Consider the following 27,587-nt stretch of genomic DNA (forward strand, 5'->3'; position numbering starts at 1 on the left):
CAGACCCTTTCAACAACCCTGCCACGCTCACTTGAAAATGGTAGAGCCCCGTATTTTAAAAAAGAAAAGTTGATGCTAAAGAAAAAACTGTTCCAGACAGGGTCTTTGTTGAAACCTCAGCTGCCGAAAACTGCTCTGGAGGCAGGGCTGCCCCCGGAAGTTTATGACAGAATCACCGATTCAGGAGTGACACAGGGACGTCCAGAGAGCACCGAGCTCCAAGAAAGGAACAGCCATCTCTGCCGACTGTGCCCAGCTTGGCCAATGGGCACTCGGGGTGCAGTCAGTGCTGTGGGTGGATGGAGGAGGGTGGTACGAATGGAGGACTGGCTGAGGTGAGGTCTGCTGGGCAACCCTTAGCCTGCACTTGGCAGAGAACTTGGGCTGACCCCCAACCCCAACTGAAAACCCTTTGCCGTTGAGTCAATTCAAACTCAGTGACCTTGTAGGACTAAGTAGACTTGCCCCATAGAGTTTCCAAAGCTGTAATCTTTCTGGAAGCACATTGCCAGGTCTTTTCTCTTAGGAAGTAACTGGTGAGTTCGAACTGGCAAATGTTCAGTTAGCACCTGAGAGCTTAACCACTGCACCACGAGGGCCCTTTGGGCTGACCCTGGGGTGGAGCAAACAGCCTGGAATTTGGCCAGGGGCCCTGAGCAGCCCGGCCCTCCTCCCCTTCCCAAGGGAGAGTTGGGGATCAAACCACTCAGGAGAGTAGCCTTGGATGGGTTGTCGTTTTGAGGGCAAAAAAAGAAAGACAAAGTTCCATTATTGTCACTGAGCAGGTGACTAGACCAGCCAGCTTCCAGATCTAAGAGTCACAGACCCTGGAGTCTCAGGTTTTAAGAATCTGTGGGTCAATGTTCTGATTTTCTGAGACTAAAGTGTTGGCTTTGAGATTCTGGGATCCGTGGTCCCATGACCTCTGACCACCTTCTTTTGACAGGCTTCATGAATTCTCCATCTTTCCATCATCCCTCCACCCTCTGTTCCCACAAATCCCTGCCTCTGGCACCCTTGCTACCCACCCGTGGCCATGAAGCCAACTCTGACTCAAGGCGCCCCTGTGTGTCAGAGTAGAATTGTGCTGCCCAGAGTTTCCAGTGGCTGAGTTTTCAGCAGTAGATCGCCAGGCCTTTCTTCCAAGGGTTTGCATGACTTTGCATCCCCAGACCCTTCTGTCACATGGCCCTTAACTGAGACTTGCCAGCAGCCTGCCTGGAGAAGGGGTGGGGCAACCTGTGACCTCTCGCTCATACCCATCTTCCTGGCAGGGCCGCGGTCTGCATTCCTACCCCTTGTCCCATACTTGCACACACTGCCCACTACCCTGAGCAGCCGATGGTCTGGGGGAGAGGACGAGGGCACTGACCCAGGACCTCCTGGTGCATGGCTGTCCTCTCCTACCCCACTTCTGCCCCCCGTTTCTGTCCCCCCAGTGTTAGCACCAGGCACTGAGCTTTGTCCACGAGAGGAAGGAGAGGACATCAGGGAGGCATGGAGGGAGGGAAGGTCAGGAGGGTCATGAGGCTGGGAGGAGGGGGAGCTGGAGAGCTTCCGGCGAAATCCAGCCTGGGCAGGAGGGGCACAGACTGGAGAGGAGAAGCTCTGTGAGTTGTCCACCCTGGTGCTGTCTGGCCCACGCCTCAGCTGTCCTGTACACAAGGCTGTGGCTGTTCCCCTGGCTGCAGGACATGGTGGGCTGTGTGCTGGGATGGGGCCCAGGGTGCTGGGGGGCACAGGAGAGGAGGCCAGGAGAGCTCCCAGGAGAAAGGTCTGAGACAGGGTGGGAGGAGTGGAGCCACCCTGCCCTGGGAGGCCGGCAGCTTCAGGTAGATGGAACCATGTGTGCTGGCAAGGAGGCAGGAGAGGTGGAAAGGTGAAAGTGGCTGGAACACAGGCAGGACAGGGGGCCAGGCAGAAAGGGGAGATGGAGGTGCAGGTGTGGTGCCTGGCCAGGGGGAGGGTCCGGCCTGGGTCCTAAGGGGCTGTAGCAGTGCGTGCCGGGAGGAGTACAAGGCCACTTCACAGGAGAGGGCAGGGCAGGGCAGGGCAGGGCAGGACCCATCTGATCCCTCAGCATGGAGCTCTCTGGCAGGCAGGAATGCCCAGGACTGAGCACAGACAGGAGCCCGGGGTGGGACCTTCCAGGCACTGGGCCCGGCCAGGCTCTCTCTGCATGCCATCACCTCGTTGCACCTCCCAGACACTGTTGGAGGGAGGTGCAGACTCCAGCTGAGGCTTCAGGCAGTGAAATAGCTGGCCTGGGTCACCCAGCTGAGACTCCAAGAGGTGAAATGCTGGCCCGGAGTCACCCAGCTGAGACTGCAAGAGGTGAAATGCTGGCCCGGAGTCACCCAGCTGAGACTCCAAGAGGTGAAATAGCTGGCCCGGGGTCACCCAGCTGAGACTCCAAGAGGTGAAATAGCTGGCCCGGAGTCACCCAGCTGAGACTCCAAGAGGTGAAATAGCTGGCCCGGGGTCCCCCAGCTGAGACTCCAAGAGGTGAAATAGCTGGCCCGGGGTCACCCAGCTGAGACTCCAAGAGGTGAAATAGCTGGCCCGGGGTCACCCAGCTGAGACTCCAAGAGGTGAAATAGCTGGCCTGGGTCACCCAGCTGAGACTCCAAGAGGTGAAATGCTGGCCCTGAGTCACCCAGCGGCTCAAGCCCAGGTCTCTGGCTCCAAGGTCAGACAAATTACACCCAACCGAGTTTTAATCCCACCAACTCAGTCCTTCCCAGGAACTCTGGCCCCATCCCCAGTGTCCCCTTGGTGAAGCAAGGACAAGGACCCTGCCTCTCTGGCTCACTGGGCTGCTTCTCTAGGGAGATGCTGTACCTGGGCACTTGCTTACACCATGGAGTGCTGTGAAGACACAGCTTTAACTAATGGCTCATTGGTTACTGAAACAAAAGTCCTTGGGAGACTTGGCTCCCCACCCCTCCCCCAGCCCGGCAGCCAGGCAGGTGCCTGGTTCCTGAGCAGAAATTGTCCAAGGACCCCCTCCTCACCTCAGCACATGCAGCTTACAGCTGTAGCCATGGAAACTTCTGGTAACCTTGTGAACGACTAATATATATATACATACACTTTTGTTGTTGTTTTTAAAAAAATCACTCTGATTTCTCCTTTTCCCCCCGCACTCCGAGGCTGAAGCCCGGGTTACCGTGCAGAACATGTTTGCACGCCTGTCCTGCTGCCTTCACCCTGCTCCCTCCTGAGGGCCTGGGTCTAAGAGGCTGGCAACCCGGGTGTGGCCAAGGGCCCCGGTCCTTGCTACCCTGCATGTGGTCTGCGGGACTGCACCATCACTGTACACTGGTTGCCAACACACAGACTGGGGGTCCCCGACTCACATTGTCAGAGCTGCTTCCCATGAGCCAAGCTGTTCACTGTGAGGAAGACTGGTCTGGAAGGTGCCTCAGGGAGGAGGTAGCTGAGCTGCAGCAGAGAGGAGATGAGGCCAAGGGTGTGGGAAGGCTAGATCAGATGTGGACAGCCTGTGGGGCCCCAGGCCCTGCCCGGTCAGGTCACTGCTGGCCACTCTGTGCCCCTCAGGTCATTTACACACACATGCCCTTCTGCCCCAGGCAGATGGAACTTTCCATAACCCATATGTCCTGATTGTCTCCAAGCCTTTGCACAGGCCACCTCTGCCTGCCACCTGGAGTGCTCTTCCCATATCCCTTCTCTGTCCTGGAGGTCCCAGTGTCTGGATCATTCTCTCAGGGCTCCTCTCCAGGCTCCCATGCCCCCATCTGCACCTGCATTCTCCCTCCTTATGCCCCAGATATGCACGGTGAGGACTCTTGGTGCTACTAGATCCCAGAGAGGGAGCAGCCACCAGGGGCCAGGAATCAGGGAAGGCTTGCTCAAGGAGCGTCCTGGACTAAGGGCAGGAATTTCAATAAGCAGGGCTGGAAGGGAGTTCAAGGCCCAGGGAATGGTGCTAGCAAAGGCTCAGAGGCAGGAAAATGCAAAGTCTGTGGTTGGAAGGCAGGGGAATAATGTCTTACGCAGATGTGTTTAAGGAACATAGCAGGAAGACGGGGCACCACGTGGCCAGGTAGATCAGGGAGGACCCAGAACATGAGCTGAGCTCAGAGAGACCCCTGGGTGGACTGATGGGGACACCCTAGTGGTCGGGAGGCAGGTGCTCTGAGAAGGAACACCAGGAGCTGGGAACCCCTGGCTCTGTTGTCCAACAGGAAAGGTGTCTTTGCCAGATGCCGATCCCATCCAGTGCGCATGCCACATCCATCCCCACGGTGTTAAGTACAAAAATAAATGGCAGCACGGTCTACATGGAATAATCCCACTTCCTTAAAAAATAATAATCAAAATAACAGGTGTTAGAAATGAGAATGTGGAGGTGACTCTCCAGACTAAGGACCAGAAGGCTAAGGACTGTAAGGGTCACAGTCAATAGTTCAGGGTTGACTGCTGTTGAGCCGGAAAAGCAGCCTTGGACATAAATGGGTGTGGCCACATTCCCATAAGACTTTATCTACAAGAACAGGCAGAGGTGGACTGGATACCCCTCCACATCATTCCTTCTCTTTCCCACTCCTCACCCTGGCCTGGTCCCCAGCCCAGCTGAGAGGAAGCGGCTCTGGGAGGATGGTCTCCAAGCCATAGGACAGAGCTCTGGGGTGGGCTGCACCTCTGGAGAGTCCTGGAGGAGCAGGCCCAGGCCTGTCCCCCAGGAAGCAAGGCGTCCCCTCAGTCCTTGTCCTCTGGGTGGCCACAGCCCTCCTGGACTGTCGGCTTGTCCACTGTTCTCTTGAGATTCCTGGTGTGTGATGGATACTCGGTACGTCTGTGTCAAATGAGGGGCCAGGGAGTGGCCGGGGGGGCCTGGGCCAGGGCCTGGCATGGGACAGGTGGGAAGCTAGTGAGGCGTAAGGTGTGGTTAAGCTACCAGACACCAGAGGTGACCGTGTCTGAGACTGTGGGGACCAGGACAGGATATGCCCCCACACCCGCGTAGCCCCTTCAGGCTAGGGCAACTGTGACTGGCCCAGGACCTCCAGGGAGGCCATCCGCCTAGGACCTGCCCAGAGAGCTGGCACTGCCCCAGGAGGGGCACAGTTTTATGAGGGCTCGGATCCTGTGGGGCCATGGGTGGTCCCTGCTTCGTTCCTGAGCCTCTGTTCACTTCTCTGCTGGGCTCAGAGTTAACGAGGCTTTTCTTGAATGTCATTAGGGTTCCATCGAATGCTGGGTGCCGAGCCACAGTGGTGGGCAGAGCAGCAGTGTTCCCATGAGCGTCCCTCTTTTGCCTCCGTTTCCTGTCTTTGGATGATAGCACCGTGGTAGAGCCCTAGCTCAGGGCCGGGACACAGCACATGTTTAACAAACGGAAGTGCCATGCGCTCGGCAAACCCTGGGGCCGCCCTTCTCCCGCCCCCTCCCAGCCTTGCAGCAGGATTGGGAGCTGCGCTCAGCTCTTGGACGGGGACATTGAAAATAAAAAATGGAAGTCAAGCAGCAGAGAGGATTTTGAAAATGCTGGCACCCTCCATGCGTACCTGGGCTCCATGCCTGCCCTCCTGTCCCCGTGTCCTGATGCATTGCCCCAGAATGTTCCTGCCCAGGATCCGGGGGCTGCCTTGCCAACAGCACCAGGGTCCCACTGCCTGCCCAGGAGACAGGGCAGGACAGGCCCCGGCAGGTGAGGGAGGAGGGGCCCCATGGCCAGACCCAGTCACTTCTCTGCCCCACACTGGACAGAGCCACCAAATACAGGGCCCACAGGGCAAGCCTGCCAAATGGAGCCAACTCATTCAAGTTGGTACTTATTTTGAGCACCTACTGTGTGTTTGGAAACCCTGGTGGCGTAGTGGTTAAGTGCTACGGCTGCTAACCAAGAGGTTGGCAGTTTGAATCCGCCAGGTGTTCCTTGGAAACTCTTATCGGGCAATTCTACTCTGTCCTATAGGGTCACTATGAGTCGGAATTGACTTGATGGCAGTGGGTTTGGTTTTTTTTGGTTTACTATGTGTTTGAAGGAACCCTGGTAGTGCAGTGGTTAAGTGCTCAGCTGCTAACCGAAAGATCGGCTGTTCAAACCCACCAGCCGCTTTGTGGACAAAAGATGTGGCAGCCTGTTTCCGTAAAGATGACAGCCTCGGAAACCCTATGGGGCAGTTCCACTCTGTCCCATAGGGTCACTTTGAGTTGGAATCCACTCAACCACAGTGGGTTTGGTTTCTTAGTGTGTGTTTATGCTATACTGACCCCTGGTGGTGGGAGGACTACAGACTGTGGAAAGCTGGGTTCCTGCCTTCACTGGGTTTAGAGTCTAATGGGGGGAATGAGGAAAGCTGAGTCATGAACACCCCACCAGCAGGCAAGACAGGGGGCTGAGGGGTGGGGGCAAAAGCAGACATTGGCTTTAGGGCAGTGTACCCAAGCTCACCCCTGGCTCCCCCACCCTACCTGTGTGGCCTCACGTCTTTGGTCATCCCCATTTAACCTCTGTAGCTCCCAGCTTCCTTGTCTGTACGAGATAGGGTAATGAGAACCCCCTGCCTGGATGGTCCTAAGAGTCCTAGTTCGCAGGCGGTGCTCAGTGTGGGGTGGGGTCATCAGGATTGTTATGAAGCCCTGGGGAACCGTCAAGACTGTGCGAGCAGGCCAGTAGCCAGGTCAGACGAATGGCTCACAGACCCCAGGGAGCAACGTGGGCTGGATGGCTGGGGTAGGAACCCCAGCTGTGGATTTTCCAGGTCCTGGGGACATATGTGAGCAGCCTCTTTGCTGAAGAACCAAGTTCTTTACTCTGCTGGAATCGCCAAAGACAGCAGCTGAAGGGCCTGCCAGAGACACAGTCAGACCACCAGGAGTTCAGACAAGGGGAGGTCTGGGGGCTTCTGGGCCCTAGGGCCAGGGGCTGCTGAGCTCAGCATCCAGAAATAGGTTCCCTGCCCTCCAATACCCCCCTCCGCAGGAGCCCAGGGAGGTTGCTGCTCTGTGCCCAGCCATCCCTCTTCAGGGTGGCCCTGGGCAAGGCCCCTTCTCTGGGGGCACCGCAGCTCAGCTGCACAATGGCAGGTGCTCAGAGGTCTTTGTGCTGCAACGCCCACCCCAAGGTGCAGATGTAGCCTGTGTGACCTTGGCCTGCCCCTGGAGGGGTCCAGCCAGGCCTGACTGCAGCAGCACCTTGGACTTTATTTTTCAGCAGGTTCTATATAACCTTTCTGTTCTCGTCATCTTGAATACACCCACACACACACCTATCATGGCCGAGTCAATTCCGTCTAATAGAACTGCCCCATAGAGTTCCCAAGGAGTGCCTGGCGGATTTGAACTGCTTACTTTTCATTAGCGGCCGCAGCTCTTAACCACTGAACCACCAGGGCTCCGATGAGCTTGGTAGCCTGCCTCAAAAAAGGCCCCAGGGCCTGGGCCTCCCCAAGCATGAACAAGCCCTCCCAAAGGGGCTGTGTGAGCCCTAAAGGCCCAGGGGGACCAGCCCCATTTGGGGCCTGCTCTGCCTGCGACCTTGGGGCTGCCAGTAAACAGCACCCTCGTGCCTAGCCTCCACGCTCTGTCCCTTCGCTGCTGCCCCTTTCTCTTGCCCCTCACCTCTCTGATCACCTCCTCTCTTCTTCTCTCCCCTCCTCTTGCCCCTCTGCCCCACAGGCTCCCAGAGAGATGGAAGGAAGGGGCCTCGAGGCCCCAGTCTGGGGTTGCTAGAGTCAGGCAGGAGCTGGGGACTGACCCAGCCCAACTCCTGGCCTGAGAGCTGCGTCCCAGCCTTGAGCCGGCTGAGAAGGAGCCAGTCAGGACCCTGGCCTGGGGCTCACTCTGGGCTGCATCAGGCTTTGGGGCTCTCTGGCCGTGGGTGGCCTGGAGCTGGTCTGGAGCGTGGTGTCTGTGGCTTGGGCTACAGCAGTCTCCTCCAGCAAGGCTTCTCGGGGCCGCTGTTGGTCTGATCTTTGCTCCCAGGAGAATGTGGATAATGTACACCAGGTAACCTCCTTTCAGGAAGGTGCACTTGCCTTGAGCAGTGCCCACGCCTGTCCCCGATGTCTCGGGGAGACCTCTGAGTCTGGAACAGCCCCTGGCTGTGCGTGCCTCTGGGCCTCACTTCCCACCCTCGGGGGAAAGTCTAGGATGGAAGGAAAGGAACCCACCGTTAGACCCAGCCCAGAGCTGACCCACAGGGGGCTTACTGAGATCAGCAGTGGCCACCATTGATGTCTTTACTTGCCATTAAACTGAGGCCCAGGGAGAGGAAAGAACCCCACTCCCCCGCAGACACCTCCCTGTCCCCAGCTCTGCAGGGTCCCACTCAAGGCCCCCAGGCGTCACCCAATCACACATTCATGCTGAGTACCTACTGTGTGCCCTCCACTGGGCTGGACAACGTCTCCAAGGGGGACTGCAGCTGGGGGCCGGGGACAGCTCTGGAAGGCTGGGAGCCTCAAAAAATGCCACGGCCCTGATTTCCCTCTGGGGGCCCCACCAGGAGCCCAGGCCACTGAACGGGCCTACCCCGGGCATCATCAGTATTTGCTGGACACAGCCGTCCTCCCCACCGACTCTGCCCAGGTGGGCAGCGCTCTCCCCACTTGCTGGGGGCATAGACTGCTGGAAGGTATTATCTGACTTCCTGGAGAGACACCCAGCCCCTCTGGAGCCCAGCGGTGGGCATAGCCTGGTCTGGGTGGATGTAGGTCTGAGGAGCTGAGGGCACTGCCCAGCCAAGCTCAGAGGGAGCCAGTCTAGGTGCTGTTGGCAGCTGCCTCTCCAGCCCTGGGCCCACGCTGCCTCCCCACCCCACCGGGCTCTGGATAATTTCTCCAGGACAGCCTGGCCGCAGCTGAGCACTTCCCCAGCTCTTTATTACCCAGGACAGGAATCTGGGAGCCCGCGGAGCGTGAAATTAGGAACAAATGTGGAGGCGGTCTAGACAGGAACTCTGCGGGCCTGCTTTCCTGCTCGCGGGACAACGGGGCCCTGGGGCTTCCAGGTAGCGGGGCGCTGTGTAACCAGACATGTGCTTGAGGAGAAAAAAGGGGGCTGTCTCCCCGTGCACTCAGGGAGACACCAGGATGAGGAGCCTTGGCTGGGGGGCGAGATACCTGAAGTGTAAGCCGGGCTCTGTCCCAGGCCCCCCAGGGCCAGCCCACCCTCCTTGTGCCTCGGTTTCTCCAGCTGGAAATGAGCAGTGCCGGGCACAGCTGCAATGCAGTCATCCCATGGTTGAAAGGGCCACTCCTTAACTGGGCAGGCTCCAGGGCCCCCTCAGCCCCAAGGGCCGAGGCCCAGGCATCAGTGTTTACCAGCCCCCACCACAGCTCTGGTGCCAGGCGGGCTGGGTGGTCACTGGACTAGATGGCCCAGAAGGCCCCACCAGCTCTAAGGACGCTGGGGTTGGCTCCTTCTGGAGCTCAAAGCAGTGCTGGGTATCACAGGTGAACTGGGCATCCCAGGCGAACGGAGTCAGACAGGAGCATTTATTAAGCACCTGCTGTGTGCCCTGCCTGTGCAAGGCTCTGGAGGAGAGGGAGGGGGAGGAACACAAAACAAATAGGCCACTGAGGCTCCTTGCAGCTCTCCAGGCAGATGAGGGGGTGGTGTTGGGGGAGGGACAGAGAAAAATGGGAGCTGGAGAGTAAACGCAGGACGGCAGCCCAGATGCCAGCGACGCAGGGGGTCTTGTGCCAGGGAAGGTGGAGTGGGGTTGGGGGGGCTGGGGAGGCAGGTGAGACCACCCTCTGGCTCTGCAGCCAGGTGTTTCCCACCCTGCCGATGCCACAATGCTTGGTCTTCAGGCCCCGAGACAACTGCAGCTTGTAAAGTGTCTGGCTGGAAGCACTGCAGCTAGACATGGGCTATTGGGAGGGATGACAGGACCCCCACAGACTCAGGGTGAGGGCTGTGCACAGAGACACCCCCCGCCCCCACCCGCACAGCCATTCCCTGCAGCAGCCGGGGGTGGGGACAGGGAAGCAAAGCCGTTTATAAAGCTTTAAAGCCGTTTATGGTCTCAGGGGGCAGATTAACAATTCAGCACAATTCTCGCCAAATTGCCTTGGCTGGCAGTGCAGAAACTCCAGGGCGAGTGTGAGGAGGCCGTGCTGCCCCTGGATGCAGACAGGCGGAGGAGCGGCGTGCGCCATGCTGCACATGGCTGCCTGGTCCTTCACTGCCTCTAAGCCTTCGCTCGGGCTATTCCCTCCCTTGGCAGAACTTCTCCTCTCCCAGCCCAGCCAGTCCAGACTGCCATCATTCAAGGGCCAGCTTGGATGCTGCCTCCTCCAGGAAGCTCCTCCTGATGCCTCTCCCACCCAGTGCTATCCGTCTCCAGCCTCAGATTCCCCAAAGCACTTGCTTGTTCTCCTAGACGCATTCTCAGATGCAACCCCTTTTCCTTTCAAACCCTCCAGGCACACGTGGGTCAAAGCCTTTGCAGGCCTTTCACTTCTCTGCCCACAAATGCAGAGCTGTCCTCTTGGGAGATGCCGTCCACCATCTTGAGTTACCACTTGGGCCAACTGCTGGCATTTTTTACACTCGTGATCCTCAGGCTTCATTGTGCATCAGAATTGCCTGGATCACTCACAGGACTGGGTGGAAATACAGCCCTAGATCATTGAGTCTGCAGCTAGGAGCGGGGAGAGAGGATCTATCATCTAAACCTTGCCATACCCATTTTACAGATAAGGAGACTGAGGCCCAGAAAAGGGAAGCTTCTGACCCAAGATCTCCAGAGGGTGTATGGTAGGGTGCTCCCACACCTGCTCGCCCTCTTGGGCAGGACTCAGGCCCCCCAGGCCCATGTCACCTCAGTGTCAGCTGGGCACAGAGTCAGAGGGAGGCCGGGCGCTGGGGAAGGGGCCTCTGGTCACTGTTCTTCCCCTAACTCATGGTGTGAGGTCATGAGGGAGGTGCCCCAGCCTGCGCTGGCCTCCTTCTTCTCCCCACCCCTTATGTGGCCCCCCAGCACTGGCGTTTTGAGGGTCCGTGATGTGCACTAGGTCCCTGGTGGTGCAAACGTTTTGCACTCAACTACTAACCTAAAGGTTGGCGGTTCAAACCCACCTAGCGATTCCACAGAAGGAAGGCCTGGTGATCTGCCCCTGTTAAGACCACAGCCAAGAAAACCCTGTGGAGCAGTTCTACTCTGTAATACACAGGGCCTCCATGAGTCAGAGTCAACTCCACAAAGGCAACTTTGTGTGTGTGCATGATGCTCATGAGAGAAGTCCAGGGAGGTTTCCTGGAGGAGGAAGGCATGCTTAGGGCTTTGGTGGCAGGGCAGGATTTGGAGAAGCAGAGAGAAAGGCACAGCAAGAGTAGAGGGTGGCAGGAACACGGGGCCAAGGAGGCTGTGTCACTCCTCCGCGACTGCTTGGAGTTAACCGTGGACTGATGTCAGGCTGGGGCGTGTGCGTCTGTCTGCCGGGCCTGGCACCGGCCCCGGGCACTGCTGCTGAGTGGCGTGCATGGGTCTGCGGAGTGAGCCGCAGTGCTCCAGCTGGACGGGATGCTGGTGTCAGAGCTGGGGCTGCTGACAGCCCTGGGCACCTAGCCTGGGCCAGCACCCTTCCCGGCCCAGCGCCAGGCTGCCTGTGCTGGGGGGGCCAGGCCCAGAGGAGCTGCAGACAGCCGCCAGAGCCAAGTGGGAGGGGGCCGTCTTAGTCTCCGACCTGGGAGAAGACAGAGGGACAGAGTGACAGCAATAGTAGCAGCACACTGAACTTGGCACGTCCACCATCTTGTGTGGTCCTTGACGTTCTTCCAGTTTTACAGGGGGGACCAAGGCTCAGAGAGATGGGGGCAAGTGGAGACCCATTCTTGTAGCCCTCCGGAGGTAGAGCGGGGGCCTGGCCCATCAGCCTGTCCCCTGAGGGGGAGCCTCAGCCCCACACAGCCACCTGCTGTCTCGCCCTTCACTCCAGGTTCAGCTGCCTTCTCGGGGAGCCCCTGGACAGCAGCATGTTGCCCTGTGGGCTCTGCCCTGGCTGTGTGCCCTTGTCTGCAGTCAGTGGGGGGTGTCAGTGGAGGGGGGGAGGGGGCTGTCTGAAACTTTCAGGCACAGAGAGTTAACCCTGGACTCAGCCTCCCTGGACCTCGGTGCGCCCCTCATCAAGAGCTGGGCCACACCATTCTCTTTTTGGAGTGCAAGTATCAGAACCCCACTCAAGGTGCTTATTCAAAGAAAAGTCCACCCTGCAGATGTCTGGGAGGGTCCTAGAGGCCATGTCAGGGCCATGGCTAGGTTGCTTCAGGCATCAGTCCTCCTACGCACTAGCACCTTCCTCCTCCTCACAAGTGGCTGCAGCCTCGGTGCCCACTCCAGTGTCCAGGAGGAACTGGGGAGGGTCTCGGGCCGCAATTCCATTTCCCAGGAGGGAGAAGCCAGCTGGCCCAGCCTGGAGCATATGTCCACTCGACCCCAATAAACTATGGCCAGAGGAGCAGCAGCAAGCAGGCAGGCTCTGGGGTGGGCAAAAAGAAGAGGGCCGTGGGCTGGGCAGACCCTGAAAGTTGGGTCTCCCTTGGGGCTCAGTACACCCACGCAGTCAGAGCAGGGGGCGGCGGCAATTCTCTGCCCAAGTCGTGATGGCAACAGCAGGTCTGGTTGGGTTGCGGACTCCTCAGCTTCCTGGTGCTGGAGCCTGGGCTTCGTTTTACCCATCTGCAAAGCAGGGTGGCCAGGCCTCACAGGGTGGCATGGGGGCTCAGAGAGAGGGCCTACCTGACAAGGGGGGTAGGACAATGAGGATGCGGTGCTCTCTGTGCCTGGTGGCCCTGCTGCTCTGGCTCCTGGCTTCATGTAGGCCTGTGCTGGAATGACAGGCACGGACCAGCTCTCCCTGAGAGGTGCCAGGAGGGCTGGCCTACCTGGGACCACTCCTGCCTTCTCTGAGCCTCAGTATCCTCCTTTCAAAGTTGGGGTCACAGTGCCTCTGCCCTGGAGACTCAGGAAGGTGCACAGGCTACTTTCTGCTGTTTTTCCCACAACTCAGGGTGAGGCTGGGCTGAGCCCCCCATGGCCTGCTCATTTCAGTGTTCCTGAGAGCTCTGGGGGGCTGAGCTCCCCCTCATAGCACTGTCTGCTCTGCCTTGCCTCACCTCCCAGGAGAGTTCAAAATGCACCTGGACAGCAGGCTGGATGTCCAGCACCCCTGCCCCCATACCCCACCCCAGCACCCCTACCTCAGCACCTCTACTCAGTACTCTTGCCATAGCACCCCCGCCCCAGCACCCCACCTCAACATGTCCGCTCAGCACCCTTGCCATAGCACCCCTGCCCCAGCACCCTGCCCCAGCACCCCACCCCAGCACCCTTGCCACAGCACCCCCACCCTAGCACTCCAGCCCTAGCACCCCACCCCAGCACCCCTGCCCCAATATCCCCACCCCAGCATCACTGCCCCAGGATCCCCACCCCAGCCCCCTGGCCACCTCCCTGGACCTTGCTCAAGTCTCCAGCACCCTCAGCCAGCCACATGGGCCAGCTGGCCATGTGACCAAGGCAGATTGGGGCTACCAGGAGGGGCACTTGAGAATGTGGGTTCCCCAGGGCTCCCCCATGTCCATCCGTGTGTCCCAGATGGCATCTTCCTGCCCCTGCCCCTGTCATTCTGTCTGTCTGGGCCTGCCTATCTGCATCTCTGTCTAGTTATGCTTTTCTGTCTGTCTGTTGGGGTCTGGGTTCCAATCCCAGCTTCGTCGCTGAGTCTCTGTGATGCCAGGTAAGCCCTTCCTGCCAGGCCCCCTGGGCTTCCCAGAGGTGCTGTCAGGACCTCCCCCAGATATGTGACCTTCTCATCTGGCTCTGGAATCACTGCCTCCGATCCACACACATTCCTGGAAGAGGATAAGTCAGACCAAATTCTGCAAGCCTTTGGCAGCGTTGACCAAAAACTCTAGAAACATGTGTACCACCAAGCTCCCCACTGCACATTTCTGTAAGAGCTCAAATCAGTGAACAGTGGGAATGTGTGTCCACAGGACCCAGCTGGACTAACTGGACCCTTCGCCCGGCAGAGCACAACTCGGCTATAAAAGGGGCCCCAGGCTGTAAAAGGGTGTGTGTCTGGGGTAGGCTATCCCTGGGTAATGCAAACAGTTAATGCGCTTGGATGTTAACTGAAAGGCTGGTAGTCCACTCGGGGCACCTAGGAAGAAAGGCCTGGCAGTCAATTATTGACAACCCTGTGATCAGTTCTATTCTGACACACACGGGGTCGCCATGAGTCGGAATCGACTCCATGGCAATTTTTTTCTTTTTAAATACAATAATGGATCTGGGTGATGGCTGCTCAGTGAGATGGAGCCTGATGGTGACCTTCACAAAGATGGGTTAGGCTGGGAGCCGCAGAACCCACAGACCCAGCTGATGTCACTGAGAGATGGACAAGCAGACCAGTGCCCCGAAAGTGATGCCGTAGAAACCTGGGTCTGCTGGCCAGTGTAGACGACACGACAGTGTTGGAGGAAACTCACCAGACCCGGGGCCCGAAGATTCTGCAAGATGAGCGGCCCCATCTCCTCAATAAACAACACGAGGGGTTAAAAGGAAAAAGGAGAGTGACAAGAACCAAACTGCTCTGGAGTGAGAGGACCCCCAGAGAGAGACTAACAATGCGTGTGGCTGGTTTGGATCCCAATTTGAACCAACCGACTTTGGAGATGATTGGAGACAGATAATTACAGGCTAAACAGAGCCCTGGTGGCACAATGGTTAAGAGCTCAGCTGCTAACCAAAAGGTCAGCAGTTCAAATCCACCAGCCACTCCTTGGAAACCCTGTGGGAGCAGTTCTACCGTGTCCTATAGGGTCTCTACCAGTCAAAATGGACTCCCTGGCGACAGGTAATCACAAGCTGGGTGTTTAAAGAAAAGCCCTCATCTCGCAAACTGATATACCCTGGATTTCCTTTAAAATTCTCCAGGTCCCCCCTAACCCTGCAAAAAAAAAAAAAAATAACAGGGTTGGGAAGCCAAGGCAGCGTGTACTGGAGCAGGTACACAGGTTTGCGAGAAACAGTCGTTAAACTTCAGGAATTTTGCAAACCGACTGTTAAGCCCTGGGTAGCTGGAAACTGGCTGTGGTAGGCGTACTAACACCATGACAGTCAGCAAGGGCCAGTATCAGGGGCTCTTATTCTGACGCAGGCCTGTTGGCACATGGGTGGATAGAGACAAGGATGGATAGAAAGGTAAAACTCAGGGCCTATCCACAGATGTCCCCACAGAGACAGGGACTTTTGCCTCCATTGTCTCTACTTTGTGTTTGTTTGACATTTTCCACAATAAAGAGTTTCCAAAGGGCATATCCTTAGGCCTGGGAACCCCGCTTCTAAGAATTTATCCTGGAAAATTATTGAAAGTAGTTCCTGTAATTCAAGAGGCCCCCAATACTGAGCTACAAAAATGCTTATTAAAACAGTGCTTAAAACATTTGAAAAATGTAAACAACCTAAATAGCAAAACGGAAGGTGGCTCAGTTAGGTGCTCGACTACTAGCTGAAAGGTTGTGGTTCGAATCCACCCAGAGGCACCACAGAAGACAGGCCTGGCGATGTGCTTCCAAAAGTTCACAGCCTTGAAAAGCCTATAGGGCAGTTCTACTCTGCACATATGGGGTCACCATGAGTCAGAATCAACTTGACAGCAACTAGCAACAGCAACATTGATTAGGGAGTACAGGCAGTCCCTGGCTTACAACGGGGTTCTGTTCCAACAACTCTGTCCTAAGTCGGTTCTGATGTAAGCAAAATACCTCATTTCAAATTAACAGCTGGCGCTTCTTAGGGTACAAAACAGGAATAAGATCACGCTATAGGCCTGGTCTGGAGACACCCTGGTGGCATAGTGGTTAAGAGCTACGGCTGCTAACCAAAACGTTGGCAATTTGAATCCACCAGGCGCTCCTTAGAAACTCTGTGGGCAGTCCTACTCTGTCCTGTAGGGTTGATATGAGTTGGAATTGATGGCAATGGGTTTGGTTTTTTTTTTTTCCCCCCGGTACAGGCCTGGTATACAGTGAAGTGGGAATTGTAGGGCTGTCGGGCATGTGTGCAGTTCAGTTGTTGTGTGATTAGAGTTGAATATCGCCCAACTTTCCATCTGTTTTGACTCCCAGTGCTGACACCAACTTCACTGTAGACCAGGCCATAGGCCGCGTTACAGCAGTGCTTTGAACGGTAAACCCTAACGTGGCACGTCTGCGAGTGAACGCCTGAGAATGATCCCATCAGCAACTTACGCACCACGACGTCGTATGTAGTGCATATCACTAACGATAAGATGTACAACAAGAAAAAGTGCACTAAATTGCACATGCAGAGACTGTTGAATTGGTGTATGTTTTGCTGTGTGTATTCTCAACAACAACAACAAAGTAAATAAAATTTAGAAGGAGAAAAAAGAAAAAACGGACAGCAGTAAGTGCCGTTCGTTGTAACGCAAATACGCCCTAAATCAAGGACTCCCCGTATTCCCGTGTACTCGGCAAAAGCAAACTAACAAAAAGGGATTGGTTGGTTATACAATGGACTACTGTGAAGCAGTTAGACACGATGCTGGTGAAGCATGTCTAATGATATGGAAAAATAAAGATGATCTCGTTAGGGGAAACAGCGGATTAGGAAACCGTGTGTTTGGCCTGATTGCATTTGAGCACATTTCAAAACGCAGAGCAGCGAGCCAGGCTGGAAGGGCGCCATTCCCAGAGCGTGCTACGCCGAGTGCGAGGCTGCGTGCTCACAGAGCTCCGCAAGGGCAGTGCTGTTAGCACCCACCTTTACAGACGTGGAAACTGAGGCCAAGGCCGAGTGGCTGGCAGGCAGAGCAGGGGGCTGGGCTCTCCTCCTGCCTCCCAGATGCATGTCCTGGTTTCTATGAGTCAGAATCAACTTGGCAGCAACGGGTTTGGTTTTGGTTTAGGCTTGGTGGAGCCCTGGTAGCACAGTGGTTAAGAGCTCGGCTGCTAACCAAAAGGTCGGCAGTTCGAATCCACCGGCAGCTCCTTGGAAACCCTATGGGGCAGTTCTACTCTGTCGTATAGAGTCACTGAGTCGGAATCGACCCTACAGCAACGGGTTTGGGTATTTTTTTAAGGCTCGGCGTCTGGGTGCTCTGGAATGAAGCAGATTACCCCTGCAGCTGGGAAGCACAGGCTGTAAGGCTGGAGGTGATGTGTGTCACAGGCTGTTGAAGGAGAAGGGGGCGGATGACAGCCGGGACCGTGGTCATCACTGGGGGCATCTTGGCAACAGTGATCCTGCTCTGTATCATTGCCGTGCTGTGCTACTGCCGGCTCCAGGTACCCCGGGGGGCTGGGGGGGTCCGGCTCCAGGTACCCCGGGGGCTGGGGGGTCCGGCTCCAGGTACCCCGGGGGCTGGGGGGTCCGGCTCCAGGTACCCCGGGGGGCTGGGGGGGTCCGGCTCCAGGTACCCCGGGGGGCTGGGGGGTCCGGCTCCAGGTACCCCGGGGGCTGGGGGGTCCGGCTCCAGGTACCCCGGGGGGCTGGGGGGGTCCGGCTCCAGGTACCCCGGGGGGCTGGGGGGGGTCCGGCTCCAGGTACCCCGGGGGGCTGGGGGGGGTCCGGCTCCAGGTACCCCGGGGGGCTGGGGGGGGTCCGGCTCCAGGTACCCCGGGGGGCTGGGGGGGTCCGGCTCCAGGTACCCCGGGGGCTGGGGGGTCCGGCTCCAGGTACCCTGGGGGCAAGGCAGGGTAGGGGCCAGGACGGGGGTAGGGAGAGCCAGCTCCAGGTACCCCAGGGGTGGGGCGGGATGGGTCCAGGAAGACCACCGGACGGGGTTCGGGGGTGGGAGCCAGGTCCAGGTCCAGGTTCAGAGTGTGGGGAGGGGGGCACCAGGAAGGCCACAGGACAGGGCCCAGGAGTCAGAAGACCTGGGGCTCCATCGGGGGGCCCTGGTGGTGATGGCGGCCACATGGGCACCATGCCCAGAGTCTCCCACTGAGCTCCCAACCAGCCTGTGGGGAAGGATGCGAGGCCCAGAGAGGGTAAGGGTCTGAGTCGATGGCACACAGTGGCCCCGGGGACAGCAGTGGGTACTTGTTCTGCCCTCCACCCCTGGGTCAAGGGCCGCTGACACCCCCACATCTTTCTGAGGGGAGGGAAGAATGTGCGTGGGGCAAGGTGGTGTCCATGCCGGGCTCTGGGGGGCCGGTTGTCACCCACAGCCTCTGCCTGCAGTATTACTGCTGCAAGAAGGACGAGTCTGAGGAGGGCGAGGAGGAGCCTGACTTCGCTGTGCACTCGCACCTGCCACCCCTGCACTCCAACTGCAACCTGGTGCTGACCAACGGGCCGGCCCTCTACCCCACCGCCTCCACCTCCTTCAGCCACAAGTCCCCCCAGGCCCGCACCCTCTGCCGCAGCTGCTCCTACTACGAGCCGCCCACCTTCTTCCTGCAGGGCCCCGAGGACGAGGAGGTCTGCAACGGGGGCGAGCGTGTGGCCTACAAGAGCCTCAGCCAGGAGGACGTGGAGTTGCCGCCTGCCACCTTCGGGGGCCTGCAGGCCCTCAACCCCAACCGCCTCTCAGCCATGCGGGAGGCCTTCTCCCGAAGCCGTAGCATCAGCACTGACGTCTGAGCGTCCACCCTCCATGATGGGCGGCATGGCGCTAGCCTGGCCCAGCCTGGCCCTCCTGGCATCCCTGTCTTTAGGGGATCCCGGGCATGGGGGCCTCTGAGCCCTGCCCTCGGGGGCTCCCAGGCCCCTAGCAGGCAGGGGTGAGGCTCAGTGAGCATAGGCGTCAGTGAGGGTAGACCCTGGGGGTGACAAAGGGACAGGTAGCCAGCAGGGCTGGGAACACGGGAGGGGGCTCAACGTTCCTGACCCTGAGGCTCTCATTTCGAAAATGTGCAGCAGAAAGGTGGCCTACTTTGCAGCTCCAGCAGCCCGGCCACTTCTGGCTGTTAAGCTTGGCTATGTCCCTCCCTCCCACGGGCTTCCCATCTGTTCCAGGAAGGGGCCGCCACAGCGACCCAGGGGTTCCTGTAGCACAGACCTCCAGGTGGCTATGGGCAAGCATTCAATCCCTCCACCCTGACGCTGGACTCTGAGGGTCTCTCCCTCTCCACCTCTGTCTCTCACACGCACACACACACACACTCACTCACATACTGCACACACACGCTCACATACTCTCCTGGCTTCAGGCCAGGCATCTGTACCAGCTGAGGCTGGAGCCAGCCCCCCTCCAGATGGAAAGACTCCCCCTTGAAGGTTCCGTGGGCTGTGGGTAAAAGCGGGGAGCATCAGCAAGGGAGGAGGCTGTGCCCCAGCCCCCTCCCTGCAACCTGGGTGTTTTAGCACCAACGCACACCCCGGTCCTCAGCCCAAACATGGCCACCAAGTGGGGGGCAGAGCCAGGGCCAGGAGAGCTGACCCATGAGGTCACCCTGTCACACGCCCTTTCTAACTTTTAAGATGCGGGACTTGTCTCAGACAGCACTTCAAGCTCTGGTTCTCACTGGCCGTCCCAGGGAGGCAGCTCCATGGTACCCTCTGCGCCCGCCCCAGGCAGACCCCAACCAGCCAGACACTGATGTTCCCAAGTAAAGACTCCAGCTGAGCCCTGTCTCAGCCAAGCTCCACCAGGGCTGGGGTCTCCCTAGGGAGTCTGACCCCACTCCCCAGGGCCCTCCTTCAGCTCAGGCCTGATACTTAATGCCCCCAGGGAAATGCCCCAAACTCAGGGGCCCTGGCCCAGGACACAGCTGTCCCCCAACCACCCAGTAGCAAGATTCTCTCTCTCCAAAGCATGGCCCCAGAGCCCCTCCCTCTCTGGGACCCACCCTCTCTGGGACCCTCCCTCTGGGCCCTGCTGTGGAGACCCAGGGTGCGAAGCCCCTTCTTGCCCAGGGAGTGGACCAAGCTCTTGAGCTAAGACACCTTCCTAAGAGACAAGCTTTGGGGGCAAGTGGCTGTGCCTGAGCCGCAGGCCATCTTAGAGGGTTACTTCCTGCCCTTGACTCGAAAGCTCCAGTGAGTTCGAGATGCCTGGACATGGAGGCAGTTAGTGAAGACTTGCTATTTTTACCACTCTTGGTGTTTTCCCTTTTCTTCTCCCTTTCTCTGGCTTCCTTGGTTTGGACATGCTAATGGAATTCATCCTGGAATTCATCAAGCCTCAGGCCCACACCTCCGCTTCCTCTGTCCAATCTTGCTCTGTCCAATCCCCTGGAGTTTGTTTCTGTTGCATTAGCTTGGGGGGTGGGTTGGGTGGGGGTGGGGGGCTGGGCAGGAGGTGGCACTTCCTGTGGCTGTTCTGTCCGTTTCCTCTCTTTCCTTTTCTGGTCTCCATCCTCTCTGTACAGACACATAGATCCCTTGGAAATGCAGTGAGTGTCCCTCCTTAGGAATCTGAGCTCACTCAGCTCCGCCTTGGGTCTGTGGAAAGGCGACCGCAAATAAAAATTGTCTCCAACGAGCCGCCTGTGGAGTCTTCAGTTGGCGGGGGGTTCCAGGCCAGTCCAGGCCTCTCTCAGGGCTTTCTGGAGGCCCAAGTCCAGCCCAATGCCAGACCCGAGTGGGTCTGTCCTCTCGGACTCAGCCAGCAGGCTCAGGGCGCATCCCAGGGGGCTGGAGCTGTCCCCTGGGAAGGGCGGGGCCTTACAAGCCATGGGTGGCTGTGTGACCTTCTGAGACTGGGAACCCCCACCTAGACTCTGGGTTCCTGGGGAGCAGGCCATGGGTGGCAGGCATGACCCTAGACAAACCACTGAGCCTCTCAGGCCTCAGTTTTACCTCTGACACAACAGGACCATGGTGACACCCATGTCGTGATCACACCCCAGCACCTGGCTCCCGAGGGAATTCAGTGAGGCAGCACTGACAAAGTGCTTGTGTGAGCCTGGTATACAACAGGTGCACAATAAGTGTTGGAGGGAAGGAGGATGGGGAGGAGGGAAATAAGTGGGAGGAGAATGTGGGGGGAGCTGGGTAGACCAGAGGGGCCCCCAGAACCCCTGAGTTTCTGTGACCTGAATCTACTCCAAACAAGCTGGTGTCCTGGAGCAGGTCCCTATACCCGGTGGTCTCATTAACTCACAGAATCTGTGATGTCAGTTACAAAACTCCAGCCCCCTTCGTGCATGCGCACACACACACACACACACGTGCACACACACGCATCTGAGAGCACCTAGCTGCTGCCTTCTCCCAGGTGGAAGAGGAGGCCGCCCAGCACCCTGCGTGCCCCTCCAGCCCAGAGTGGAAGCCAGCCTCCTAAGCGCGGGCGGGGAGGCGGACCTGCATTCTGGGAAGCAGCCCAAGCCTGTCCCCTCTAAAGGAGACCCTCTCCTGCCTCCACGGCCCTTCCACTGGCCCAGTTGGCTCCAGGTCCTTCCTCCCTCCCTCCTGGGGCTTTCTGCATCCTACACACTCCTTGCCCAGCTCTGCCTGCTGTCTCCTCCTCTTCAGACCCTGCCCTCCACATCTTCATCCAGGAAATCCTCTCCAGCTCTGGTCTTAGCCTCCCCCTCACCCCCAGGAAGCCTCCTCTGGGTCCCTCTGTCCCTCCCGTGAGCCTCCACGAACCTCCCACGAACCCCAGAAGCGGTAATAGCACAGAACTGAGGGCATGCTCAGTGTGGGCCGGCAGCACCTCCTATTCCTCCCGACACACCCCTGACACACCCTCCATGGGGCGCTTCCTGGTCTCCAGAGGAGCCTGAGGCTCACCTTAGGACTCCCCCAGGCCGCTGACGCTCACGTCTGGACTTCCCCCAGGGCCCCCAGACCTCTGTCAGCTGATGACGGGCTCCAGGTTTCAGCCCAGCTCTGACTCCAGTGCCCCAACACACCCTCTCCCCTCCCTGCACACCCTCTCCCTGCACACCGCCACCCTCAGCTGCCTTTTTTCTGTCTCCTCCTAAGACTGTCATCCCCAACAGCAGGCACCCCCAGGTCCCAGCCTGAGGTCTCTGCAAATGCACAGACACACAGACACACACACACACACACACACTCCTCCTGCCAGAAGCACCAAGCTGGATGCCAGCGCCATAAATACGCCCACTTTATTAACATACGCAGGTGAGCAGTGGCAGATGATGACAGGGACAAGCCACTGCTCCTAACCAGATATGAGAAGGCCGCTCCTTGTGATGTGAAATGCAGCTGTCCCCCTGTACGGGGGGGGGGGGGTGCTTCCTCTAGGGACACAGCAGTCCCTGAGTACGGGGGTACTTCCTCTAGGGACGCGGTGGTCCCCGTGTACGGGGGTGCTTCCTCTAGGGACGCGGCGGTCCCCATGTACTGGGGCGCTTCCTCTAGGGACACAGCTGTCCCTGTGTACAGGGGTGCTTCTCAGAGGCATGTGGACGGAGGTTTGGATGTGAGAGAAGACTCTGGAAGACCCCCTAAACCGGATAGGGCTCTGTGGCAGTTTCTTTGGACTTCCTGGCAGCCATCTTCCCCCGTCCTCCACTAGTCTCTAGACAAGGGAGAGGACTGCGTGGGGTGGGGGTGGCAGTCACCTCCACCTGCGGCTTTGGACCCTGGGATCTCTGGGTGGAGGGAGTGCTTGGGCAGCACCCCAGGGGGGAGGATTGGGACCTCGAACACACAGTCCTCACGGCTCTGTGTACAACTTCCCATGTGGGGTGCAGCTCTGTGCCCCCAGGGAGGGCCTGATGGCACCGGGGCGCTCTCTCCTGGGCCAAGGGAAAGCCCCTTCTCATTGGCGAGGCTCAGTGTCGCGTCTGTGCAGCCCCGGCGCCCTGCCAGAAGGTTCCATGAGGGCCCAGCAGGGCGGGGCGTGGCCTAGGAGTGGGGAGGCCTGCAGGAGCGGCAACAGGCCTTGCTGTAGTACCAGTGACTGCACAGGTTCACCTTGATGGCCAGTGCACAGTTGGTGCCGGGCTGGTCCTGGCAGCTGTCGTCTGGAGAGGGGGTATAGGGAGGGGCATGGGCATTAGGAAGGGGCCAGGGGACAGCTGCTCGGCAGTGTCCCCAGCCACCCTCTACCTTCCTCAACTACCCAAAGCGGCCAGGACGGCCAAGCCCCTGTGGACAGGTGGGCCCTACACCCCATTTCCTGCTCTACCCCACCCAGCCTCACTTCAACCTCCTGCTCTCAACTCTGCAAAACAGGTATCCCTCCAAGTCCCCCCTTCCCACCCTGTATTCCTTCCCAGGGATCCCATGGGTGCTGTGAAGTGGTTGACAGGGATGGTATTTAGGGTAACCCTTGATCTCACATCCCTGGGGGGCCCACAGGGATCCTCCCACTCAATACATCCCAAACAGAGCCTGTTACCACCCCTACCCCAGCTCCCACCTCGGGGGCTGGCCCCTTGCCCTTCTGCCAGAGCCCCTGAATCAGTCCCTCCCTCCTGCCTCCCATGTGCCCAGCACCTGGTGCTGGGCCTGAGCCATCCTGGATCCCTGTCATCTGGCCTCCAGTGGCCTCTCCCATGTGAAAGGAGATGCTCCTTCTAAAGAGCGGCTCTGACCCAGCTCCCTGGAACCTCCAGCTGCAGCCAGTCCTCATTGCTCCCCCCTACTCTCCCCTCCCAGCCCAACTCCCCGAGCACCAATGGGCGGGCCTGGGACCACAGGACCCTTCCAGGTCACTGCTAGCACCGGCTGTCCTTCAGGCTCTGGCTTAGGCAACGTCCCTCTGGGAAGCCCCCAGCCCCACCCAGCCCTCACTCACCAGGGGGCTCCGTGGGGCATGGTTGCAGGTCACAGGTCTGCTTGCCAACAGGCTTCACCAGCGGGTCGCACCCTCGAACGATGTCGGTGCCCTGGTAGCACTTGACATCCCTCATCCTCACACCCACCCCACAGGTCTTGGTGCACTGTGGGGACACAGCGGGTCAGGAGCCTGGCTGAGGCGGGGCTCTGCCTAGGGGTCAGGGGTCAGCCTGGGGAGGGGCCTCATCTAGGGGTGGGATTCAGTGGAGGGATGGGGCTGCCCAATCTGCAGGTGCACTGGGGGGAGAGAGAGTGAGTAAGCCAGGGGCTGAGGGGGCGGGGCTCAGCCCTGGGGCGGGGTCGCCATCCTGGACACTCACCTGCCACATGGAGTCTCACCCTGCCACCCCACCACCTTCCATGTGCTTAGTGTCAGCTGACAGAAGGCCTAGGAAAGCTGGCGGGAAACTAGGAAATCGGCAGCTCAGAGCAGAGTTGAGGTGATGAGAGGGGATGGCACTGACTGGAGGTCAGGCCTGGGTCCTGTTCCCACTCCGTGATGCCTCGGTTTCCCCATATGTACAACCCACTGCCCCTAGGTCCTTCCTTTCCAGCTTTCTTGGGGTCCGTAATGCAGTGGGCTCAGGGGTAGGGGGCAGACGGAGAGAGCTGGGTTCCCATTCCAGCAAAACACCGTGTTTGTTACGGGCCAATTTAACACATCTTCTACAGCAAGCCCACCCCCACCCCGTCCAGATGTTCCCTTGGAAAGCCCCACGGAGCTGCCCAGAACTCCAGAGACATCTGCTGACCTCGATTGCCCCCCCACTCTGTGGTCCTCCTGCCAAGCTCTGCAGGCGGCGGCTGCCTCGTGCTCCCTGCACGCTGACCCCACATCACCCAGAGCGTTGGGACCTAAGCCTTGGCTCCCTGGGGTGGGCAGGGCCGGAGGCACCGCCCGGGCCCACCCTCGAGTTCTATTTGCGAAGGCACAGGGAGAACTGATTAAGACTTGGCAGGAGGGCTGCTACCCACCCACCCCGCCCATTATGAGCTGGGGGGCTGGCCCAGTCTGGAGGTGGCGAGAGGCTGCTTGGCACTGGGAGCCAGAGGACAATCAGCCCTTGGCAGGCGCCTGAGGAGCCTCTGGACGACGTGCCCCTGGAGGCCAGCCCTGGCGCCCGGCCCCTCTCCACCAGCCTGGGGAGGGAAAGCACTCATGCGGAGAAGCAGCCCGGGAAGGGGGGGATACCCCTCCCCCAGGACCCCTGGGGGTAGGGGAGAATAGGGGTTCCTGGTGCCCCCAGCACCCTCAGGCCTCCTCATTTTGGTTCTCCCCCTTCGCTCGGCTCTTCTCTCATCAAAGGCAGGCATTCCTCACAGTACGAGCACACAGGAGGTCCTGGACCCCCACAGCTGCTCCCCCCCCCCCACTTTCTGAAACTGGCACTGCTGTAGGTTCCACCCTGGCTCCCCAGACCCTCCACGCCAGCCAGGCCTCACAGCTCCCCCTGCCCCTCCCCTCTGGCCTGGGGCTGCCATTCCAGGAGGGAACCTTTGTTCTCCAGCCATGAGGACCCTCCCAGGTCACCGCTAGCATCTGCTGGTCCTTCAGGCCCTGGTTTAGACAGCCACCCCTTTGGTTAGCCCTCGGCCCCACCCAGCCCCTCCCCTCTCACCAGGGACTCCTTCTGTGGGTCCCCATGGAATAAAAAACAGCAAGCGTCTGTCTAGAACAAGCATTTGTGGAGGTGCGGGGGACCACAGAGCTTCTATCCCAGGAAGGCCACCTAAGTCTCTCCATGGAAGATCTGAACCTGGGGGGCTCAGAGCCCCTGGACCACCACCGTCTGAGAGGGGCAACCCCCAGATGCACCCCCAGTCTCAGAGACTCATAATCTTCTTCAACTCTGGTGTTTAGAGTTCAAGCGTTCACTCGCCATATGGCCAAGAATCACAGAGGCCTGGGTGTCGGCATCTGGGGCCCCACTGGCGAACATCACAGTTGAATCCCCAGCACCAACCAGACCTGCCAGCCCTTTCTTATCTCCTCAGCATCTGGAGTTGACCAATGAGGAAGCTGAGGCCAGAGGCAGCTAGAGATGCCGTCACACAGCCTGGCCACACAGAGGGTGCACGAGGGACCCCTGTTCTCCCCTACCCCCAGTTGGGCCTCCCCACCCACCCCCTCCTGAAAGCTGATGGCATCAGCATTGAGTGGGGAGAGGGGCGGGGGCTAAGAGGATACAGAGGAGACTGGTGTAGTGTTGGATATGAGTTACTAAAAACTTGAGTCTAGGCGTGACAGCCGCCATTCTGGAGAAAAATGGCCGGGGTTGCTTATGAGCCCCCGGGGAGCCAGGAACCCCACTAGGAGGTCTCTGCAGGAAGGTGGTGAAGCAGAAGAGAAAAACAGCAGGAGACAATTAAACTAGCCTGCCTTGTTCAGCCAGAGAACTGGGGTAGAGTGCGGGGGGTCCGCCTCCTGCCCCCCACCTGTGAAGTAGGGGCTGCTCCCCTCTCTGCAGAAACCCCACCTCAGGGCCCCTGCCCTGGAGCCAAGGGGATGGGCTGGTCCAGGCCTCTGTTCATTTTGCCAATTCCTCACCTACCAGGATCTGACTCGGGGACAGCGGACTTGAGTTCCAGCGTCTAATACCCCCTCCCCAGTGAGACTACCAGCAGACCAGGCATGTCACAAAGACTCTGGTTCTTTCTCTGTGAAATGAGGAGAACAAGCCCCTCCTCCTGGGGGTGTTGGAAGGAGGACAGGAGAGCTTCCAGCCTCTGGGCCTCGTCTGTAAGGGAAGGCTAGACCGCCGCTTCATCCCACCTGACACCCTGAGGCTGGGGGACCCCAGGGAGTCTAGGAGCCCCAGAATCATTTGGGGGCCAGGCCTTCATCAGCAGAGTTGTTGCCTTCCCAGCTGCCCTCTGTCATGCAGGGTCTTGGCCCAGTGCACACTTCCAGCCAGCACTGTATCCCAGCACTGGTGTCCCTGCCTGGTCTGTGGCTCCTGGGGGCCAGGGCCACGTTTGACTCTGCCCAACATGCCCACAGTGCCTGGCCTGGTGTCTGTCTGCCCCATGGCACATGTGGAGCACCCGTCCTGGATGACTGCTTGCCTGAAAGGCTACAGACCAAGGCCCAGGAGAGCACTGCAGCCCTCCAGTCGTGAGATCAGAGGAGGCTTCCTGGAGGTGGTAGGTCTGTGCTGGGCTCAGCACTGGGCTAAATTGTTCGAACTGGGAAAAACCTGATGAAGGCTGACGGGGCTTCGAGGTGCATCTGGGGCAGGAGAGGAGGTATGGTGGTGGAACCAGAATGCAGGCTTGGCCTTTGGCAGCCCCGAGGGCCACAGCACTCACCTCCGACCAGGGGCTGGTGTACCACTTGAAGCAGGGCCTCTCAAAGCACGTGCTCTCCTCGGATGGCTTCTTGGCCAGGCCACACTCAGGGCCACTGCGCGTCTGCGGCTTCCCGTTGGCCAGTTCCATACACAGCACCAGCCGCTTCTTCACACCCCGCCCACAGGTGGTGTTGCACTGGGGCAAGGGACAGACAGGTGGTCAGCACCAGAGGCCAGGATGGCCAGGCCCATAGCCCCAGGTACCCTGGCGATAATGGCAATCGAGGAGTGAATGCTTAGACTGATAGCAAACTGGCTGCAAATGCTGGGGCCTGTAACCACTTAGCTCCAAACCACTGATATAGCCAAAACGGATTTGATCAAGAGCAGTGTAGCAGAAAACAATCTGTTTTGAAACAAAAGGGCAATTTGGCCGATCTTGATTTAACCAAAATCAATTTAGTTGCAAAAGATTTGGCCCAACATAACCTAGACAACGATGCTCTGCCGGCAACAGTCAGCTCAAGGCCATCAGGTGGAGAACAAGGTGAAGACCACAGGGTGGTGGGGAAGGCAAATTGGCCGTG

General features: G+C 58.7%; 2 protein-coding genes across 4 annotated transcripts in view; one reads left to right on the forward strand and one right to left on the reverse strand.

Moving 5' to 3' along the window:
- Window positions 1-20,191, forward strand: part of FAM163B (family with sequence similarity 163 member B) — a 29,994-nt gene extending 9,803 nt beyond the window's left edge. Inside the window, exons 2-3 of the mRNA XM_049895837.1 lie at window positions 17,091-17,295; window positions 18,194-20,191. Of these exons, the coding sequence (XP_049751794.1) occupies window positions 17,203-17,295; window positions 18,194-18,595 (495 nt within the window). The 5' untranslated portion in view covers window positions 17,091-17,202 and the 3' untranslated portion in view covers window positions 18,596-20,191. The remainder of the gene's footprint in view (window positions 1-17,090; window positions 17,296-18,193) is intronic.
- Window positions 20,192-22,011: 1,820 nt separating this feature from the next.
- The window catches only part of ADAMTSL2 (ADAMTS like 2), a 38,359-nt gene continuing 32,783 nt past the window's right edge, over window positions 22,012-27,587 (reverse strand). For 2 of the 3 annotated variants that reach the window (XM_049896004.1, XM_049896003.1), the window contains exon 17: window positions 25,306-27,196. In XM_049896004.1, the coding sequence (XP_049751961.1) occupies window positions 26,588-27,196 (609 nt within the window). In that variant the 3' untranslated portion in view covers window positions 25,306-26,587. Of the gene's footprint in view, window positions 22,894-23,669; window positions 23,815-25,305; window positions 27,197-27,587 lie in introns of those variants that run through there. The other variant, XM_049896005.1, reaches the window with a different exon arrangement.

Source organism: Elephas maximus, chromosome 9 (genome assembly GCF_024166365.1).
Source record: "Elephas maximus indicus isolate mEleMax1 chromosome 9, mEleMax1 primary haplotype, whole genome shotgun sequence".
NCBI lineage: Eukaryota > Metazoa > Chordata > Mammalia > Proboscidea > Elephantidae > Elephas > Elephas maximus.